Source organism: Octodon degus, unplaced genomic scaffold (assembly GCF_000260255.1).
Source record: "Octodon degus isolate 3935 unplaced genomic scaffold, OctDeg1.0 scaffold00017, whole genome shotgun sequence".
NCBI lineage: Eukaryota > Metazoa > Chordata > Mammalia > Rodentia > Octodontidae > Octodon > Octodon degus.
Genome location: NW_004524593.1, coordinates 6423869 through 6439809, shown reverse-complemented (window position 1 = coordinate 6439809; position 15941 = coordinate 6423869). Strand labels below are relative to the sequence as shown.

Genomic DNA, 15941 nt, shown 5'->3' with positions numbered 1-15941 from the left:
GAATAACTCAGTCATAACAGCACTTGCTTAGCACGTGTGAAGTTCTGGGCTCAATCCTAATATCAAAAAGAATTATGAGGGTTGGTGAGATGGCTCAGTGGTCTAAAGCACCTACTTAGAACAAGCTTAGCAAAGCACAGGGACCACAGTTCAATCCCCCAGCACCACATGCCAGTCAGCCCCACCCTCTGGTGGGCTGAGCTGGCCACACACACACATACACACACACACACACACACACACACACACACACACACAAATAAAAACTTTAAAAGAAAAAAAAAAAACAATTATAAGGGGGGCCCAGGAGATGGCTTAGTGGAATGAGCGCTTCCTTAGCAAGCACAAGGACCTGAATTCAATCCCCAGTTCTGCCAAAAATAAATAAATAAATTAAATTAAATTAAATACAAAAAGAATAATGAGGACCTCAAAATCTATTTCTGCTCTATAGAAGCCAGTACCTGTCCTTGATGGCCCTAATAGTGATCTGCTCATGAAGTCAGCACTCCACTCAGCCAAAAAAAGGTCAACACTCCACTCACACTTGTCAGCGGATAAGCTAAGCATGCATTTTCTAAAGAGAATCTTCCTCAAGGAAAGTGTATAATACCATACTACATAGATTACATAATATGTAGCAATCTAGAGCTGACTTCAGGTAGACAGGATGAGCACAGGTTAAATGCAGACACCGCGCCACTTTATATGAGACTTGACTTAGGGCTGTGCGCGATCCTCGCACCATGACAGCAGAAGCTGAGGAAAACTTCACGTCCATCTGCATACACCCTCTCACCAGTTTTGTCCCCACATTTCCCTCCTAAAACTGAACCTGTCTGCATCTCAGTAAATGTCACAATCATCCACCCACCCAGCGACTTCAAAAGTCAAGTCACCTGACTTCTTCTCCCCTGGTCTCCCACCAAAAGACCCAACAGTCCCACCTCCAGAATCCATTGCAGGTCACCAACTCCATCTCCCGAACCAACATCATCATACCCAACCAATATCTGCTGCCACCACCTCTCACTCACTCAATAACTGTGACAGCCTCCCTGCTATTACTATTTCTACCTCAGTCCCTTCACTCTTACTATATAAAAGCTGGAGACTTTATTATAAGAAGACTCTTACTATCTATGCAACACATAAAGCAACTACATTCTTCCCCTGCACAAAACTTCAAAAGAGCTCACATTTTGTTAAACAAAAATCCATATTCACTTCATGGTTTTTCAAAACACTGCCACTGTGAGTCCTGAAACCTCTCCTGTCTAGCCCTAGCTCACTGGTCTTCCATTGTCCCAGCCCCTTGTGTACCTCATCGTGTCCTCTGAACTGGTCACAGTGGTGCTACCTTGAGTGACCTCTCCTTACAATGGCCTCATGAGTCCCCACAGAGGACCCCTCTGCACGATCACCCCCTACTCCATTCCCTTCACACATTATTCAGAGTTCTTTCCTTCACAGCACCTCTTAACATGTGATAGAAATTAATCAGTGCTTTTAAAATTTGTTAGTGCTCCCCATTAAGACATACATTTCAGGAGAACAAGAATTTTATTTTATTCACTTGTTAACATATTTCAGAAGCCTAAATTACCCAAATTTACTACTTAGATTTCAGAAAGTTGACTCTCCAAGAGGGTCCAAAGCAGGCTTAAAATTCTGAATAGATCCCTTATTTGATGGGCTGTTCCCAGAGAACAAGGCTCTGAGCTTTTTGGCCCTAGCCTGAGCTGTGCTCCTGCTTCAGCTACCAAGAGAAACAGTCTCCTCCTGGCAGGCTCATTCTGCCACCTGCATCTGATCAATGAACTGCTACTACTACCCAAGGTTCTGTCATGTGTAAATATCAACCAATCAGGAATCTTGGTGCATTTGCATAAAGCTGGCACACTCAGTACTGAGCATGCTTGATCCATCATTTGCATAAGTTGAAACTTCACAAGGTCTTTTTCTATAGAAGCCTGCCAGACACCTACCCCTATTCCTTTAAGACACTCTCAAGTTGTGCAAAGGCTGCCTATCCCTGGTGTACAAACTCCATTTCTTTTCTTTTCTTCAAAAAACTTCCCCTTTTTCTTGAATTATTTCGTAGGGAAAACTATACCTTGCATGTAGAATGTTCATGGGAAACATCTGTAAATAAATTAATGTGACCACTCAAAGCTATTTATGTCTTTCAAAGCTCTTAAGTCCTTAAGCTAAAATGTAAGAGAAAATATGAAGCCTGTATTTTCCATAGCATTCTATAAAGCAAAATGATAGCTCATAGACCTAGCAATGTATAATATGAGGCTAAAATTAGAAGGGTTAACTGAAGTAGGCCAACTTGCAAACTCTCAGTACGAGCTCAACCAAAGGTGTTTTTTGTTCAAATCACACATATATGTGAAGATAGAAAAGGGGTATTTGAGGAACGGAACAGTTACAAAGCCAAGGAAGACTGCCAACCCTGAGCCTATTCCTACAGAGAATTAGGTCTTGAAGGGCAACCGTTGTCAAGAGAATTACTGGGTAGAAATGCTCCCAACAGCTATTTTCTGGAAACCATCAGAGAGACTAATTATCAGCAACTTCTCTCCCCAAGGAGAAGCATATTCTTCCCCAGCCCATTTGGATGCCTCAGTCTCCACAGCCCCTGAATAGTTACTTTACTGGATTTTGAAGCAAATCCTGGATTGTGCATATAATCTGGGCTTGGATTTGATACTAAGTTGCTACTGTCTTTTCTGTTTTGTGTTCAGTTTGGTGTGGACAAGTAGAGACTTAGTGCAGAGTCCACAGATAGAGTAAGGACACACAATCACATCAGCCTTGGGGGTAGAAAGTCCCCCATTTCAAGGAAAGGGTTATGTGCAGTACAGAACGACTTAATTTTTTGTGGGTTTGTTTCTCATTCTTTATGCCAAACCCTGCTGTCCTCCAAAACAACATCACCAAGGTCACAAGAACGGAGAGGGGTGAAGTGTAAGAGGCGAGCTCAATTTTTAAAGCTAGAGAGAGGGACTGGGGATGTCGCCCCATGGCAAAGCGCTTGCCCAGGATGCATGAGGCCCTGGGTTCATCCTCAATAATGCAAAAATAAGGGGCCGGGGAGATGGTTAGTGGCTGGGGAGAAGGCTCAGTGGAATAAGCACTTCTCTGGCAAGCGCAAGGGCCTGAGTTCAATCCCCGGTGCCGCAAAAAAGAAAATAAAATAAAAAAATAATGCAAAAATAAATAATAAACAATTTAAAAGAGAGAACAAAAAGGGGTTATCATATTCTGTGCGGCTTAATCCCATTGCACATGTTAACTAACAACACTGTTTACTTCTCAGCTTTAATGAAGAAAATTGAAGCTAATTTAGGAATAGTCTTAATCAAAAATTAAGTGCTATTCATAGCTAGTTTTCCTTTATCTGTACTACATTTATTTAAGATTCCAATGTGCCTAATTGATGTATTTTCCATAACACAGCTTGACAACACTTAATGTACCACAAATCCTGAGGTTCTCCCTCTACAACATAACAGATTTCTCAGAAAGGAGAAATCAGGACAAAAATTAAAACTATACACAATTCTTCCAGTAGAAAGAAATGATCTACCTAGCAGTATTAAAGAAAAAAAAGTAGCTTAGGAATAAATTTAAATTTTTTAAAAATCAACAAAGAAAGTGCCTAAACATGGGCTGGTGAGATGGCTCAGTGGTCTAAAGCACCTACTTAGAACAAGCTTAGCAAAGCACAGGGACCGCGGTTCAATCCCCCAGGACCACATGACAGCCATCCCCGCCCCCTGGTGGGCTGAGCTGGCCACACACACACACACACACACACACACACACACACAATAAAATTTAAAAAAAAAAAAAAAAAGAAAAAGAAAAAGAAAGTGCCTAAACAACAGCATAACCCAGAGGAGTTTCTTTCAGATGTAAAGAATCAGGAAGCTCTCATGATTTATTTTGCAGACACTGAGGGGAGACTGAGAAAACCATGGTTAGAGAAGGGGAAGAAGAAAAACAGGGAAACACAGAACTTGTCTGCAACGGTACTGGGAACGAAGCCCAGGACCTCTACACTGATCCACATTCTCCTGTCCCCTCACCACTTTTTTGTTTTGTTTTGTTTTGTTTTTTATTCTGAGACAGAATCTCAATAAATTGCTCAGGTTGTGCTTGAACTTGCAAGCCTCCTGCCTCAGCCTCCCGACTAGCTGGGGTAGCAGGAATGGGTGCCATCTTACACAGCTACAGTTTATTATTTATGACCGTATTTTGACCCCATCCTCCGTTCACTTTTGCTATCTTTTAAAACTCCATCGTTTCACTGTCTGCAACACAACACATACGCCAAAGCAAACCACAAGAAAAGAGGTGCAGCTGACAAGAACCAAACAAATGTAATGAAACTGCTTGGTTGGAGACACTTTGCTCCCTGTACTCAGATCCTGGGCTCTGCCCCAGGAAGCCACTAGCTCATGGCCTGTCCCAGAGAAATTTACCTAAGGAAATCCTTCGATATCTGGTATCGGATGAACATACATCACAACCCGTGTCACACACGCATCACATACCTGAAAGATCAGTGATACTCCGGCTTGAATATGATAATCCAGCTGTACTGATATTCATGACAAAAAATAAACATGCCTTCTGAATGACTGTCCCACAGCGTAAACTCTTGGTGCATGAGCGAGGAAGGGAGCAGAAGGGACTGCTCCACGTCAGGGTACTAACTGAGCTAGGTACAGCACCTCAGGGGCTATGGAAAGCACCAACCCACAGGGACAGCATTTCACCCTGTGGAGCTGCTTGTAACCAGCAAAGCCAGAAACACTACTTAGATCCACTTTAAAATCACTACAGATGGGCTGAGGATATAACTCAATAGGAGAGCATTTACCTAGTCCTGGAGTCTAGTCCAGCATCACAAAAATCATTTAAAAACAAAAAAATTCATTCCTGATTAGACCAGTCTAGAAAGAGTTGAGTGGCCATCTGTGAAGTGAAGGATGCTTGGCAAATATACTTAATGCTGTAGTCAAAAAGAAGAGTATAGAAACAGATCTGCTGAGCCAATGAACGGCCCAGGGGAGAAAGGTCGGCATCACGTGTTGTTTTGAAATCGCAGAGTAACCAGGCAGACGCACACCATGGTTGCTGTTTCAGCTGTAAGCTGCCTCCCAGGCAGAAGTGAATGCTCCTACTTACATCAAATGGAGCAGAACTGGACTGAGCGTTCTGGGTGCACGGTTCCCGGAAGCAGTCGCTGAAAGGAAGCAGAAGCCCCATGGCGATGATGCGGGAGCAAAACTTCTCGGCTTCTTCTGGAGGCCCATTCTCCTGCTGGCTGAACAGCTTCTCCAGCAGAGTCCGCCCTGCGGAGGAGACACAGTCATTAGAGTGCAGAGCCAGAGGATCGCCTGGCTCCAACCCTCCAGGGAGAGGTGGGTAAACACAGGCAATGAGCAACTCGGTCTCCAAGGCTACTGCCCCGTGCACAAAAAGGCCTCTCAAGCCAGGGACAACTGCAGTCTGAGGCCAGGGACACCGTGTAGGAGAGGGCAGTGGGTATTCACTGTGGCAGCCCCAGAACACCTTCTGTCTCCCAAGAGAATGGGCCAAGTTGCCAGCCCTACCTCCTCCACCTGAGAAAGCCCCCACACTTCGGACCTTATTAGCAATTCTCCTCTCTTTTTGTTTGCCCTGTAGAAATTCTCTAAGGCAACAGTAACTCAATGTGCCACCATCCAGGGCCTAGAAATGTCAGTGTCTGACATTCACAGTCTCAGGCTTGGCAGTAGAGAAGGACAAAGAATATGACAAGAAGACAGGCAAAGGCACCCATCCATGAAGAGCGAAGAGTTTGTCAGCAACAAAGTCACTCTAAACTGAGAGAAAGCCAGTAACTCAACATGTTTTCAGATGCTTCTCAGAACCCTAACTCTACATTATTTCACTAAAAGAGATAGGAGCAGGCCAAGGATACAGCTCAGCGGCACAGCCCCGGCCTGGCAAGGTCTAGGTCCTGATTTTGATTCCTGGTACCAAAAAAGAAAAAATAATGAGAGAAGAGAGGTACAATGAGAGTCTTCTCATTAGCTGAGGACCTTGGAGGACACAGGCTCCTTAGTCCAGGGTTCCCAATCTTGGCTGTGCCTTAGAATTATCTGGAAGAACAGAGTCACTGGATCCATGGGCATCGGGACCTTACTGGTCACCACTGATTCTAGTGACAGCCAGAGGCACGACCATGGCTCATAAACTGACCCTCCTTGTTCTCTAACCTTCATACATTTTTTTTTAATTTTTTTTTATTTATTTATTTATGTGTGTGTGTGTGTGTGTGTGTGTGTGTGTGGCCAGCTCAGCCCACCAGGGGGCGGGGCTGGCTGGCATGTGGTGCTGGGGGATTGAACCGCGGTCCCTGTGCTTTGCTTAGCTTAGCTTGTTCTAAGTAGGTGCTTTAGACCACTGAGCCATCTCACCAGCCCCTCTAACCTTCATACATTAACGAAGCGTTTTTTCTGTGTGTATGACCTATGACAGAGAAAATGAAAAACTGTACAGGTTCCAGAGTTCCTGCCCTCCCGCTGTCCCTCCATCTAACTGGTGGATTCAACTTGAGATCAAAATCACTTATGTAGAAAACCCTTCAATGGCTTCTCCTCATACCCTTTTGGAATCTTTAAACCTACTCTTTTCTGTAATTTCATTTTTTGAGAAGTAATGAAAGGATTTTTCCCCAACAGGACTGAAGTTTACCTGTATGGAAATTTAAGTGGAACAAAATACCCAGCAAACCACATCCCTTAATTCTCAAGTGATTAATTATCCTACCAGTGTATATGCATTGTACACACACAATCAAAAGACAGAAAACAGCCCTAATAGTACTCTAGCTCTTTCCTACAATTCACACACTGTGTGAATTGGGACATAGGGTCTGGCATTCCCATGAGTAAACGTGACAGGGTGAATGTACACGTGCACACTCAGTCAAAAATTACCAAAGCATCATGGAATAATGTGCAACACAGAACTATGACCCACTCTGACCCAGGTGAGAAGCCCGCCCTCACCTCTTTCTAATGGGAACTTCACCACCTCACATTAATAGTAACCTGGCTGCCCAAGGAGGACCTCGTGGTCCTTAGGACTCTCCAATGAAGGCATTTTATGTAAAATGTGCATATTTAAGAGACAGAAGGTGGGGGGAAAACTCCCTTAAGCCCCAAGAACACTTCCAGATGATTTTTCTCCTTCCAAACCATGAGCTGCTTTGAAAACTCCGGCCACTGACTAGGTCACTTGCCATCTTTCTTCCTTTCCACCATCCACAAAATTCTTCTCATTTCCTCCTCACTGCTACCTTCCTTCAAGCCTTGACTCACTGTCCTACTCTCCTACTGCATCTCTAGCGCTATCAATAGTTACAACATCACGGGACCCCACACAGAGGTAGAAGCTTCATCTGCATACTTGGTTTCTTGTCTTCAGCCAGCATTTTTCCATCACGTCCCCGTTCCCATGATGACCCTTGAGCAGGTCATCATTGGGAACTCCACTATTTCCAGAAGAAGAACTACACCCCCTGCCCCACCAACTTCCAGTCATGCTCAGGGTAAAAGCAAACTCCTCTCCACTTCTCTTCATCACTCTCTTCTCTCTGTGTCTCTGTGTGTCTCTGTGTCTCTGTCTGTCTGTCTGTCTGTCTGTCTGTCTGTCTGTCTCTCTCTCTCTCTCTCTCTCTCTCTCTCTCTCTCTCTCTCTCTGTCTCTCTCTCTCAGCTTCACTCTTCTCCCTGAGGCTTTGGTGCCAGAACCCTCTTCCCCCAACCACTTGAATGACTCACTCCACCTCAATGAGGTCTGCCCAAGTGTCACTCTCACTGAGAGAACTTCCTGACTGCCCTTTCTAAAATAACACATACTGTCCTCTTTTTTCGTATTACTCACCTATTCCTCTTTAGAGAGCTTAGCCCTTGAATGTTGATAACACTGTCATCTGTCACTTGGTAGAATATAAACTCCATTTCAGCAGACTTTGCTGTTCACCCCCTTTACCCAAGAACTCAAGGAGTGGCAAGGAGGGGATGGTCAATTATATTTTCTTAAACATCAATGAATCAATATAGGTACAGATGCCTAGATGGAACATTTAACCCCTAGCAACTACCTTTTCTCCTTCAGGCTTTTACTCTAAACCCCTTCAAATGCTCCTTCCTCCACACAGACCTTGAACCCTTCATATCTACCATGGCTGATCTCCAACTACTTGTAGCTACTGCTGTCACATGATGCATCATTGCCATACCCTGTCTTCACTTCCTTCCTTATCAGCTTGAATTCTCCCTCCCATCACTGTAATTAAATCTGCAATCACTTCAGCTCCCTCACTGCCCTCTCGCTCCATCACATTTGCCTCATAAAACCATAGCTAGCCTCAGTCTACCATCAACCTTCTCTAAGCCTACACCTGAGGCAGCAAACACAGTAGAAGACACGTGTTGTCTGTTTTCAAGACCTCGATTAGACACTGAGCCACTCTGCATTCTTAGCTAGCCCTCACTCTCCAGGACAAGTTTTGCACATTCTCCTCTCTGCCAGTGCCCCCCCTCCCATGATAAGACAAGGATGTTCTCTAATTTATGGGAAAAAAACAGAAGAATCAGAGAAAAACTCCACGTACCTGCTACATCCACCCTCTTGCCTTCCTTACAGTTTAAATGTGTCCTGCAACAAACAAAAACAAGTTGCTCCCCTTGTGTTCTGAATGGGATTCTATGTAGCATGCTCAGGATTTCCGCTTCTGTGACTACCCACTCTCCCTCCTGAACCCTGAACACCTCCCTCTTCACAGACGTCTCCAGTAGCACACAAAACACACTTTAGAATATAACACAGTCTGGGCATGCTGGTCAGAGGGCTTGCCTAGTATGCATGAAGCCATAGTACTGTAAAATCAATGTTTCTTCACTCCACTATCCCATTTCTTGGCTTCCTTCACATTAAAAGTACAAGCAAAATGATCTAATCTACCTTCACCCTTCTCCCTCTCATTCCTGGCTCAGTGCATTCTAAGTTGACTTCCATCCACATCACGCAACAGAGGCCAATAAGCAACTTGGTACCAATGATCCTCCCATCTTCACCTTACACGATTTCTTAATCACTAGTAAGAGTTTCACTGTTGAGTCTCCTATGCCTTAAAACACTTTCTCACCTTCATGATACTCCCTTCTATTTTCTCTAACTAACACGTTGACAACTTTCCAGTTTCCCTTACTGGATTATCAGTGCAACATTTCCATGCTTCCTGGCTTGTTCTATGGCTTACTCACTCAACTCTTCCCATATTCTTGACTATAATCCCACCAATGTATAAATACTCCTTTCCTTTCAAATTGGGTATGATTCTGTGACTGCTTCAGGTAAATGCATATGCACAAGGGCTGTCACAGAGCTAGATGGAATGCCTAGGGCAGCTACTAAAGACTCAGAGGACTACAGGACAGTAATTAGAGGACTGAAGATGAAGATCAGAATTCAAAGAACCTTAGTGAATTTAGGTTTCTTTTTTCCTCCAGTAGTCTTCAGTATTGATTCACAGAAGCCCCAAATCCAAAGTGGCCTCTGTACTATTGAAAGGGGATGTTTTAGGGAATACTTTAATAATATATGTCAATGATCTCAAAATATTTCACCTTTTTGACCTAAGAATTTACCCCCAAAAAGCTCTGGCACATAAGTAATTACAGGTGGGATCAAAGAGTGAATGGAAAACTGTGAATCCCTGTCACAGGATCATTGTGAAGCACCAATGAAAGAAAGCATCTATAGTACTTAGCATAGGTCATAATGTTGCAGACAGCCTCAGTTAGAAATATTGACTGTCAGACAAGGTCAGGCTCTCAAAGGAGATGACAAAGACCAGACACCTTACAACTGTGGGAGATGTTCCTGCTGTGAGCCAGACCTAAAGATCAAACAAATGCTGACCTCCCTAAAGGTTGGCATCCAGGATTGCTTATTACTCAGAAAGAATCATTGTCTGAAGGCCATCAGATAAGGTCCTGTTTTATATTCATGTCCACTTGCTACGTGACTCACTACCCCATATGGTCCTGGGCCTAATCAATTTTACCTGAGCAATGGTATTTGTAATCCCATTGGTTAACCATAGTTTTGTCCAACCCCACATCCACCTAAGCAAATTCCCCATTTCTCCACCTTAGCTCAGCATGGTTTTACACTATAAAAGTTCCTGAAAGAGACAAGCATCCAGGGGAACAACCCGCTCAGGTCCCTCGCCTGTCCCTCCCTCAGACAGGAGCTTTCTTTCCCTCAATAAATATATTCTGCTCATAACCTCCATTTGTTCCTAAAATTCATTCTTCAGTTTTAGAGAACACGAACCATCCAGGTCAGGTCGGGAGATCATTTTTCCTTATAATTGGGAGGTCACCCAGCCAAGTTCAGCTTCACTTCCCTGTATCAATAGTATAATATTTCATTTATCAATTAAAAACAAGAAGAAACTGGGGCCAGGGAGATGGCTTAATAGAATAAGCACTTCCCTGGCAAGCACAAGGGTCTGAGTTCAATCCCCAGTTCCACCCAAAAAAAAAAAAAAAAACCTAGAAGAAACTAAATGTACAGTATTACATTTTTTTCAGGATTTAAAATTAATACTCAAAAAATCATTTTGCTATACATCAATAATGAAATAGCTGAATAAGGAAAGTAAATCCACTCAAAATAGTTTCAAAAAATAGTGAGCAATCAAGGTAAACAAACAGGTGAAAGGCCTCCATATTAAAAATTAAAGAGCATGGAAGAATACACTAAAAGACCGAATGACCTTCCATGTTCATGGATGGCAAAATTAATATTGTTAAAATGGCCATATTACCAAAAGCAATGTACAGATTTAGCACCATCAAAACTCAAATGACACTCTTTATAGAACTATTGAAAAAATCCTAAAATTCATATGGAAACACAAAAAACCCAGAATAGCCAAAACAATAAGCAAAACTAGAGGCTTCGGCATACCTTATTTTAAATTATGCTACAAAGTCATAACAACAAAACAGCACAGTAGTGGCCCAAAAATGCATATGTAGAAAAAAGCCATCTAACGATAGCCTTGATTCTTGACCAACAGTCCAAAACATACATTAGAGAAAGGACAGCCTCTTTAACAAATGGTGCAAGAAGACTGGATAGCTATATATAGGAGGCTGAAATTAGATCTCTTTCACCCTGTACAAAAATCAATTCAAAATGGATCCAAGGCCTAAATATAAGACCTGAAGCTTTAAAAATGGCTAGAAGAAAACACAAGGGAAACACTTCAAGCTCCAGGCACAGGCAGACTTCCTGAGAGGCACTCTAATGGCACAGGAAATAATAGCGAGAATCAAGAAATGAAACTACATCAAATTAACTTGTTTTTGCACAGCAGGAACAACTAACAGAGCAGACAGACAGCCTACAGGATGGGAGAGAACGTTTGCCAGCTGCTCTTCCGACACAGCAGCAATATCTACAGTGCATAAAGAACTCAAATAACACCACAAAAATCAAATAGCCCAATCCATACATGGACAGATGAACTGAACAGACGCTTCTCAAAAGAAGTAGACATGCCCAGTAAGTATTTGGAAAAACATGCAACATCTGGCCTTTAGAGACACAGAAATCAAACTGACATTAAATTTCTAACTATCCTAGTCAGCACAGCTATCACAAAGAGTACAGAAACAATACGTACTAGCAAGAAGGCATTTCTGCTTCCATACTGCAGACTAAACACAGGACCTTCCCACTCAGCTGCATTCCCCTTGACTTTTTTTTTTTAATTTTAGAGCACAGTCTCATAGTTGTTAAGTTGCCCAGTCTGGGTTTAAACTTGTGATCTTCCTGCCTTGGCCTTTCAGAGCGTAGGGATTGCACACATCAGATATAGAAGAGGTCAATCATTAAAATACATCACACACACACACACACACACACACACACACACACACACACACACTGGAAGAACTAGATCCCACTGCTGCCTCAGGCCTCTGCCCCAGCAACCATGGTAACAATAACACTTAAGAAAATTATCACAAGCCAATAAAACCATCTCCGACCACATAAACTGCTGACATTTTATAATCAAACAAAAATGAATTGGTGAGTTCATCACTATAGGAAGACTCAGGCAGGACAGAGCAATTTCTCAGGCTTTCTTGTCCCCCTCTTTTCCTTCCCCCACTCAAAAACCAGAGCCAGGGTGAAGCGCAAGCTCTCTGTTCTCCAAACCCAGCCCTCAACTATCATTTACAAATTCAGACACACAGGCCCAGGATGTTAGGTGTCTTGTCCATCTCACTTATCTGGCCAATATATTCACTGTGTCTGGGATATAGCCCAGCGAAATCTATAAAAGTATAACCCATGGAAAATTTACCGTTTTGAATATGGAATAAAAGTGTTCCTTATTTTCTGCCCAGTCATAGAAATGCGACTTTATCATCAGACTTCATGAAATGTGTCCAGGAGGGGAAGCATGGTGAACCAGTTATGAGCTGAAACCACAGACCCCACCCAGCAGTTTCTAAGTGCCCCGCTGCCTATGCTAAGCAAGGGCACTGGACAGGTCACTCAGACTCCCTAAGTCTCAGGCTGTCTGCCTCTATGTATCTCTCTTTTCCATTTTGTTTCGTTTTGGTTTTTGCAGTGCTGGGGATGAACCTATGGTCTTTGGAATGCTAAACAAGCACTGAACTACACCTGCCAGCCCAGTTTCCTCATGTCTAAATTGAAAATAATCATCCTCACTACTTCCTAGAGTTGTTGTGAAAATCAGTTAAAACAAGTTTCCGAGTAAGCGTGACACAAGGTGAGCCCTGCCGCCCAGCCTGTAATCGCAGCACTCAGCTGGTGGGGCAGAGGGGACCTGTTGGAGGCCAGCCAAGGCCACCTAGTGAAGCCTCATCTCAAAACATCAAAAACAAACAAACAGAAAAATCACATCACAGTATACCAGTAAATGTTCCCATTAATACTACTGTTGTCAAGATGTAATTCAAATGTTCTTTGTCATAAATGTGAAATAAAAATTTGATTTCACTTGAAAAAAATCATTCAGTGGGTTCTAAAAGCCTGCTTTCAGAAAAGTATACTAAGCAATGTGATTACAGCATAAACCATCTTCATTCCCTAAGGATTTGCTTTTATTTTTTTTTTTTCATTTTAAAATACTTTAACAAGGCACTGCCTAAAATCACGCTTGCTACAAGTCCTAACTTTGTCTTTTTAAAGCTTGTGTGTTTTATTGTACTTATTAAATTCATATCAAAAGTGATACTCATTCAATGACACAGAACTTATTACTGTCTTCCAATAACTTCAGCATTATTCCCTTCTCTCTCTTCCCACATATTCTTCCACATACAGTTACTAAAATACAAAATAAAAATCATCCATCCTTGCACTGGAGTTCTACTGAGCCTCACCAGTGATACTATAAAAATAAAAATAAAAATAAAAAACAGCACTTGTTCAACATGCACAAAGCCCTGGATTCAGTCTCCACCATTAAAAAAAAAAGTAGGTATCTTTTCTCTGGCTAGAGCTCTGCAATGTTAAAGACATCTCCACACTTGCTGTGAGTGTTGTGGAGTACGCAGGGCCACTGGCATGCTGAGCACGCACACCACCACTGGGCCGTGCCCCCAGTCTCTGCAGGCAAGGATTTATCTTTCCAATTTCAAAGGAACTAACTGGGCAATGAGAAGGTTCCAGAATCTGCCTGAGGTCATAAGACTGGAGAGTAGCGGTGCCAAAACTGGACACACACTTTGCGCTCCTCATTTTTATTCTAGGGACCTTCTACTTCTGAGTAAGCCAGCAACTCCTGGAAAAACTTCTGATCAACATTTTGCACTAAGACATAAAAGAAACAGACCACACGGTCTGCACCCCACAGGGGCTAACAGCCTAGTTACAATGATCACAGATCGCGGCGGAACATGGTAATAGCAGTGTGCTTAGAACACACTTCCTTAATTAAACACCATGAGTGGAATCAGGGTGGTGTAGCAGCAAGGGCAACCAAGTAGATAGGAGCCCGTCATATGTCACAGGCCCACCAATGGCTACAATAATGGAAAAAAAACCCTGCTCCTTGCACTGGCTAACCACACAGTAAGTCAATGCATCTCCTTCTTGTAGAAGAGATGCAAACTTCAGGCTCCTAACTGCTGATGACACAGAGCAGCGAGTGTCCCTGGCTCTTCCACATTTGCCTGAGACAATAAAACATACAAACAGAAATAAATACTTTCAATGCAGAAATTGTCCCATGGAGACAACAGGAAAAGGATATGGGTGTGGTAGTTGCTGTTACCACTGTTGTGTTTTGTTTCTGTTTGCCATGATGACGCAGATAGCTTTTCTGTCTCCACTGACCCCAAAGACAAATCATTTTTTGTCATAGGGATCAAATTATGTGTTAACATTCTACTAATGTCCTTCTTTTTTTTTTTTTGTGGCGGGCTCAGCCTGCTCTGGGGGCAGGGCTGGCAAGACATGTGGTGCCTGGGATTGAACTGCAGTCCCTGCACTTGCCTAAGCTTGTCTAAGAAGGCACTTTAGACCACTGAGTTATCTTGCTGGCCCTCTACTAATGTCCTTTAAATCCTAAATATTTTACAGCCAGAGTAATTTTTTTTTTTTGCAGAACCGGGGATTGAAATGCTCAGTCCCTTGCACGTGCCAGGAAAGTGTTTATTTTACTGAGCCATCTCCCTGGCCCCGAGAATAAATCTTAGAGAACCTTTAGAGAACCTTTACTTCAAACACCTAATTTCTCCTGTAAACAAATAAAGGCCAAAATATTTGAGTAAGCTTATACCCAGGGAGAGAGCACACCAAGTGTGATTTTTGGGCTCAAGTTTACACTCTAAAATACCATTCACTTTAATAATTTGTCTTTAACACCTACAACTATGTCACCGACATGCTTTTCTTTCTCTGTTTGCGTGCTTTGTTCTTGTCTTGACCTTTTTGTGGCATGGAGATGAAGATCGAATCTACGCCTTGCTCATTCTGACCAAGCACTCGCCCACTGAGCTCCGCCCAAGCCCCAGGGTTTTTTGGTTTTTAAAGAGTTGGAATCTTGGGCTGGGGAGATAGCTCAGTAGAATAAACACTTGCCTGGCAAGCACAGGGTCCTGAGTTCAATTCCCAGTACCACAAAAAAAAAAAGAGTTGGGAGTCTAGCCAGGAGGCTTACGCTTCCAGGCTCAAGGGTTCTCCTGCCTCCACCTCCCTAACCCGCTGGAACGACAGGCACAGCAACTTATCTAGGTCCCCTTTATGTATTCTTTAATGTTCACAGGATAAGCAAGATAACTGCTATATTTTTTTTTCTTTTCAAAGTTTTATTGATAAACAGATAGCAATGAGACAGTTTCAAATCAAATCGAGAGTACAGTTTCAACAAATAATACACTGCATATATTCTTCTTAGTGGTTAATTGCTGTACAAGATGCAGACTTGTGATCCTACTTACAAACACCATTAGAAAAAATCATTCTATTCATTAAGAGAATGCAACTATATATCTATCCCAACCGCTTTGAATACACAGATACAAAATGGACATTCATAGTTATATCCCATTTTTTTAAGTTCCGTTATTGAATATTATAGGTGTGTAAACTCAGCAAAATATTCTAAAAGAGTCCAGTAGCCCATAATAGCAATGGGTCTTCTGTTTAACTGGCAATGTCAGAAATTATTGACCTGAGTCCCCCACAGCTCAACATAACAACATGGCTTTACTTCCTATATTTTGTCTTCATACTTTTCTACTGGATGGTTAAGACCAAGGTAAAGCAGGACCTATGCAACAAGAGTTGTAGCTTTTTGGTCTGAGAAGGTCA

At 42.6% G+C, this 15941-nt stretch overlaps 1 protein-coding gene across 1 annotated transcript in view; it reads right to left on the bottom strand.

The window, feature by feature from the left end:
• The window catches only part of Fmn2 (formin 2), a 402068-nt gene that overhangs the window by 366901 nt on the left and 19226 nt on the right, over positions 1-15941 (bottom strand). The window contains exon 2 of the mRNA XM_023710382.1: positions 5206-5372. Coding sequence (XP_023566150.1) covers positions 5206-5372 — 167 coding nt within the window. The remainder of the gene's footprint in view (positions 1-5205; positions 5373-15941) is intronic.